The sequence below is a fragment of the Solanum stenotomum genome, chromosome 11 (genome assembly GCF_019186545.1).
Source record: "Solanum stenotomum isolate F172 chromosome 11, ASM1918654v1, whole genome shotgun sequence".
Taxonomy (NCBI): domain Eukaryota; kingdom Viridiplantae; phylum Streptophyta; class Magnoliopsida; order Solanales; family Solanaceae; genus Solanum; species Solanum stenotomum.
Genome location: NC_064292.1, coordinates 19,195,470 through 19,202,168, shown reverse-complemented (window position 1 = coordinate 19,202,168; position 6,699 = coordinate 19,195,470). Strand labels below are relative to the sequence as shown.

The 6,699-nt window shown below is 32.1% G+C and overlaps 1 protein-coding gene across 1 annotated transcript in view; it reads left to right on the top strand.

Annotated features, from left to right (window-relative positions):
* Window positions 1-3,618: 3,618 nt before the first annotated feature.
* LOC125844773 (uncharacterized) overlaps window positions 3,619-6,699 on the top strand; it is a 6,955-nt gene continuing 3,874 nt past the window's right edge. Inside the window, exons 1-2 of the mRNA XM_049524108.1 lie at window positions 3,619-4,201; window positions 4,303-4,488. Of these exons, the coding sequence (XP_049380065.1) occupies window positions 3,773-4,201; window positions 4,303-4,488 (615 nt within the window). The 5' untranslated portion in view covers window positions 3,619-3,772. The remainder of the gene's footprint in view (window positions 4,202-4,302; window positions 4,489-6,699) is intronic.

Sequence of the window (6,699 nt, the reverse complement as noted above, 5' to 3'; positions counted from 1 at the left end):
TAGGGGTGAGTTGATTCATATTTCCAGGTTATTTTTCGAGTTAGATTGGTTGTATATTGAGGGTGAAATTGATCCTAAGTGTTTGGGGAAAGAATTATTGAAGTTAGAGGAGTTTAGAGATGGAACACGGAAGAGAAAAGTCGAAAGTCGCTGGGTAAAATGGGCTGGGCGTCGCGCCTGCCAGAGCGCCACAAAAACTTCTCTGAAGTTTGGCCTCTGGCGTGTCGCGCCAGCCAGAGCGCCAATCAGACTTTTCTGAAGTTTGAGGGTTGGCTCCTCGCGCCTCTCAGAGCGCCAGGGATGCCAGTTCTCTCCATTCGTTCCCCACCTTTTCGTACTTGTTCCTAAGCGATGTACCTATGTTTTCTAGTTGTTTTCAACACTCTAAGGTACATCTAAACATCATGAAATCATCCGTAAACATGAGATTATGAACCTTGAATCCATAATCTAATTCAAGGAAAGTTAAGATCAAAGTCAAAGAAGTTAAGAGTCAAGTCTAGAAGTTAAGAAGCAAGTCAAAGCAAAGTTTCTTAAAGTTTTCAAGAGTCTTTATTAAACGTTTAAACTTCGTTTTAAGTCTCAAGTTTCAAGTAAAGTAAAGAGTAAAGAGTTGAGTTCATTTCTCAAAAGTTATTAGGGAACTAAGTATTCCCAAAGAAGTTTATAAATGTTTTCACATTTGAGCAAGAAAGGAACTATGATTTCCTAAAGAGCCTTTGGGCTAGTTTTCAGTAAAGGGAACATCGATTCCAAGAGAGCCTTTGGGCTAAACTTGAGCAATTATCTCAAATTAAAGAAAGAGGTGTTTAAAACACAAATGAGCTAAAGTATATTTTGGGAGTAGTATTGAACACCGAATTGGGGACGCGAGTTCATATTAACTCAACTCTTCATAAGAACCATGTAGCCAACATGGGATTTAACGGGTCATACTTTTTAGATGATCACGTAAGTTAAGCTAGTGGATCCACTAGGTTAAGTGAGGTCCTATATTACGGCGAGGTATAGGATGGTCCTTGGGCAATGTGAGGTAAAACGTTGTATCATCACTAGGGCTCATAGTGATGGTTATCGGTTAAAGAATCTCCCACAAAAGTTATATTAATTTTATATATAAGTAAAGTTGAGTTTGTTATTGTTTTATCTTTAACGAACTAAGTTGTTCACACGGTTTTACAAGCTTTATATATTTATATATATATATATATATTGCATGTGTCTTATTGCTTTATATTGAGTTCAGTTATTCATGAGTTGTACAGAGCCAATGTAACTGTTCCTTCTTACTCCTTTCAAGCTTAAGTTGTTGTTTAGCTTTCCAACTCGTATACTCGTACATTCAATGTACTGATGCCAGTTGACATGCATCTTATTATGATGCAGACGCAGGTAACCAGGATCAGCATCCAGCGCGCCGTTGATCTAGTCGAGCACTCCAGAGTCAATGGTGAGTCTCCTTGCATTTCGGAGGACTCTTTTATTCTCTTTCCTAGTTTTTCTTATTAGGATGTTGTGGGGTCTGTCCCAACATCCATCTCAGTATTATAGAGGTTTCATAGACAGTCAAACAGTTAGTTATGAGTCTTTCATCTTTGTATTGCAGATGTTTTGCTAGGAGACTTAAGTTGCCAATGTGGCTAAGATGCTATTTCTTTAATTTATTGCTTAAACTTATTTTGTTGATTAAGTCTTCCGCTGAGTTCAAAAAGCTAGGCCAAGGGTTCACTTGGGACCAGTAATGGTCTCCGAGTGCCAGCCACGTCCAGGGTGTAGGTTCGGGGAGTGACAACTAATTTAGGGTCCGACGCTCCTATTTTACATCTTCGTGACTAGGGATTACTTAGTAGATATTGAAGTTTGGTGAGTCCTCATGTTTCGAGGACCGAACCTTTATTGCTTATTGTCTTTATATTCTTAGAGATTGTATGTGATGTACGGGTTACGTCCCGATCACTCTCGATGTAATATATGACTTTAAAGATTATGTAGACTTCCGCTTCGTTTGACAAAACTCTTTTATGATATAAACTATCTTTTTAAACTCGTTAATTCTATTATCTTGTTTATGTATGCTAAGTGACTTGTGTAGGGCCTCTCGGGGTCTTATACGCGATGCCACATCTAGGGTCTACTTTGGGCAGTGGCATAATTAAAATGAAGATAACTTTAATATTTTTACAATTTAAAAGTGATATGTTCTAAAATAAAGTGACATAAATAATAAATTATTTTTTTGTTTTAACAAACTTAAGATGAAAATCTTATTTCTAGGTTCAATAAGATGAAAGTTTTATTCTTAAGCACATACAATAAAATTATGGGAATGCAAATACAAAAAAAATCTAAGCTAATTAAGATGAAAGTTTTATTTTTTTAAAATAAATAACAAAATCCTCAAAATAAAACATAAAAAATTAAATAAAGTGAAAGATGTTTTCGTAGACAAAAAACTTAATCTAAAACTTATGCAATGCCTATTATTTTAAACACAACAAATCAAACAGTAATAATAAATAATCCAATTTAACTTAGGGGTGTTTGAATAAGCTTTTTTTTAGTGACTTATAATTAAAAAAAAAAACAAAAGCTAAGCTACCTAAAATAAAGTTTCTGTCAAACTTCTGTAAAAATTAATAAATAAAACAAAAACAGAAAAAAGAAGAAGTCAATTGAAACTTTTTCTTATCCAATCATATCTTGTATTCAAACTAGGGGTGGGTGTTCGGTTCTTCGGTTTAGTTTAATCAAATTTCGATTTGGTTTTTTGGTATTCGGTTTTAGAAAAGTGTGCACCATATTTCATACTAAACTAGATCGATTTGGTTCGATTTTTTCTACTTCGATTTGATTTAGTTCAGTGTTTTTAAATTGGTTTTTCGATGTGTATAAAATTAAAGAGGGAATATGATAAAATAACAATTGTTGTTCACTTCACACTTCAAACTTTAAAGTAACAACTAACAGTCTAACAATAAAAAGTAATAACATCAATTTGTTCACACTTCAAAGTGTAGCTGCTTGCCTACTAACATCTAACAAAACAAAATAAATTTGTGTAGCTGCTCCAGCGGCCGGCCAACAAAATAACATCAATGCAAACTTTGTATAGCTGCTGCCTGCTAACATCAAGGCTCCAGCCAAAAGACAACAACTATTTTTTTATAAGCAGTAGATTTTTTTACAAGCAGTAGCTACTGTTTTGTCATTTAGATAATTAGATTTTTGCTATTTAAGTTTAGGCTCTAAAACTTAAAAATTGAAATGAGCCAGGTAAATATTTTGAGTATTAAGTAATATAATTTAAATATTTTTAAATTTATTTAATAAAATTTCAATTTTTCAGTGCACCGTAGTTTTGGGACCCTTACACCGAACTACGAATCAAAGAATCAAAGTTTCGAAAGAAAGAATCGACACCGAATCGAAACACCGAAGAACCGACACTGAAAAATCAAAATAGTTCAATTCGATTCAATTTTTTAATTTTTTTCAATATTTATGCCCACCCCTAATTCAAACTAAATGATTCTCTATAGGATACTTAAAATTTATCTGAGGTTAACCTTAGATAAAACGGAAGAGCAGGTTAGAAGCGTGAATATTACGCGGTACCTAGGGAAACACAAAATGGACAAAGCAAACCCATTGTCCTTTAAATGGATATATCTCCATCACATTACCTCATTTAAAGGACAATTGGTCTTGCCATTTTAAAACCTTCCATTAGCCCATCTCTGTCCATACGCCTGTTTTTTTTTTTTTGGAAGGAATGGGGGTTACAATACACGCGAAATCGGACTCGGAGGTTACAAGCATCGACGCACTGTACTATGTTCAGAGTCCATCGCACTCTCAACAGCATGATGTTGAGAAGATGTCATATGGGTCTAGTCCATTCGGGTCACCAACTCATCACTACCACTGCTCTCCCATTCACCATTCCCGGGAGTCCTCTACTTCTAGGTTCTCTGCTTCTTTGAAGAACAATCAATTGGCTGTCTGGAAGAGAATACCCAGAACCAGAAATTACGATGATAATGAAACGGGGGATGATGAAGAAGACGTCGACTATGATAATGGCAAATCTGTCAGATTCTATGTGCTCTGTTTTCTCTTCTCTTTCATTGTGTTGTTCACCATCTTCTCTCTTATCCTTTGGGCTGCTAGTCTACCTTTCAAACCCAAAATCTTTGTTAAGGTAATCAAATATTTTTCTCTTTCTTCAACTGCATGGTGTGAACAGGGGACTTTTGCTTTTTGTCAGTAGTAATACTCTATTATGGTATGTGTGTTGTACAGGGTATGGTTTTCGAAAATTTGAATGTGCAAGCAGGGATAGATGGGACGGGGGTACAAACGGATATGTTGACTCTAAATTCAACGGTGAGGATCTATTATCGGAACCCAGCGAAGTTTTTCGGGGTGCATGTAACAGCTACACCACTTGAACTTCATTATTACAAGCTCAAGCTCGCCTCTGGTCAAGTATGTCACTTAATTTCTGCAACTTTCTTTTCTCTTTGTTGAAAGGTGAGGGTTATGTGCGAAAAGTTCTAAAACTCAATTAACAAATTAAAACCATTTATCAGTCAAAGGTAAAAGTGTTTGGAACATATATTACTATATTGCCATTTCCTTGGTTGGTGTGTCTCTCGGATAGTTGCATGAAAAAGGCTGCATAAAGTCTGTACCCACTTTGATTTTGACTAAAGTGTGACTTTCTATGTCCTTTCCAAAACAAGGAAATATATTATAGATCGGTTTACTTTTAATTGTTATAGTTTATTTTTTTTAGTCAAATAATAATAATTTTAATTGATATTTTATAATATATTTTTTTATTATATTAATATGCAAAAAATTGTAATTTATAGTATTTTTTGTATAATTTTAAAATATTAAAATTTTTTATTTAGAATATCAAATTAATATAATATAATTAACTTTGAAAAACATACTCTCTCCGTCCCTATTTACTTGTCCATATTTCCTTTTTTAGTTGTCCCTATTTAGTTGTCCATTTTGACAAATCAAGAAAGGACAACAAATTTTTTTCCTATTATACCCTTATTTACACTTCTTGAAAATTGTAAAAGTGTATGTTGTTTTCCTCCAATTTATTTCACTTGAATTCAAATAAGTGGTTGTAATTTTGAAGTGAAAAGTTGTCATAAGGGTAAAATTGTAACTTCACTGTGCTAATCATTGTTGCCTTAATCTGTGTGTCATTTCTAAAGTGGACAACTAAAAAGGGACGGAGGGAGTAATATCACAATTAAAAGTGAATTAGAGAAAATATTGGCGTAGCTGCCTGCTGTGTGTCACTACCCTATCATATTTTTTTTCCACTATAATATTTTGGGTGGTCTAATAATATTTATACAATTTATAAAAAAAAATGAATAATTTACTATTCGCTATGCGTCTAATTACTTGTTCAATTTTTCTTTTATACTTGTTTATTTTGACAAATTAAGAGAGAACATTTTTTATTACCTAATATATTCCCAATTGATTAATTTTGTAAAAAGTAGAACTTTTTGAAAATCTTCAATTTTAATTCATCCGCTTCATAATTAATAGGGGTATAATAGTAATTTCACTATGTCAATAATTATTTTTCTTAATAAATATATCAATTCAAAAGTGGATAAATAATCACGAACAAAATAAGTATATTGTGTCTATTTTATCGTTGCTATTAAATACTATTCATTTCTTAATATTTAAATTACTTATATTTAATAAAGGTGGCCTAATAAAATCACCTTTATAAATACTGTTTCTTAATTCCTGACAACTATTGTTGGATTGAGGTTGAATTTTATTTTTGATGTAGTCTAAAAATTTGACACATTTTAAATATTTGTTGCTTTAAATTAAAAATAAATTATGTAGGTTTAAATTTATCATGTACAATAGTGAAATTTAATAAGGGCCCGTTTGGTTATGCGATATGGTATCATGATATGAAATCATGAAATGAAATTGAAGGTTTGTTTGGACATGTGATATGAAATTTTTGTGTTGTATATTTTCTCATAAACATAAAAATCTCATAAGTTGTAAAACTATTAAAATAACCTCAATTGTTTATTCAATCTTATCAAATAAACAAAAAATTATAATATCGCATAATAAATTATTACAAATTTATTTGTTTTTCACTTAAATAATTGTTTCATCTAATTTTAATTTAATAAAAAAAATTGAACATATATTATAGTGTACTAGTCTTTAATATAATCCTCCCACATAGTACGGATAATTTTCTCACGTTGAACTTGTGTAGTCCTTTGTATCGAGATAAAAATCCTTTTGTGTATCGAAAATCAGCATCAACAACATAATATTTATCTACCAAAAAATATTTTATAAAGAATTACTAAAAGTATATATGACGTAAATGAGACAGCTTTGTGTAAATAAATACTCCCTCCGTCCCTTTTTAGTTGTCCACTTTAGAAATGACACACAGATTAAGGCAACAATGATTAGCACAGTGAAGTTACAATTTTACCCTTATGATAACTTTTCACTTCAAAATTACAACCACTTATTTGAATTTAAGTGAAATAAATTGGAGGGAAACAACATACACTTTTACAATTTCCAAGAAGTGTAAATAAGGGTATAATAGGAAAAAATTTGTTGTCCTTTCTTGATTTGTCAAAATGGACAACTAAATAGGGACAA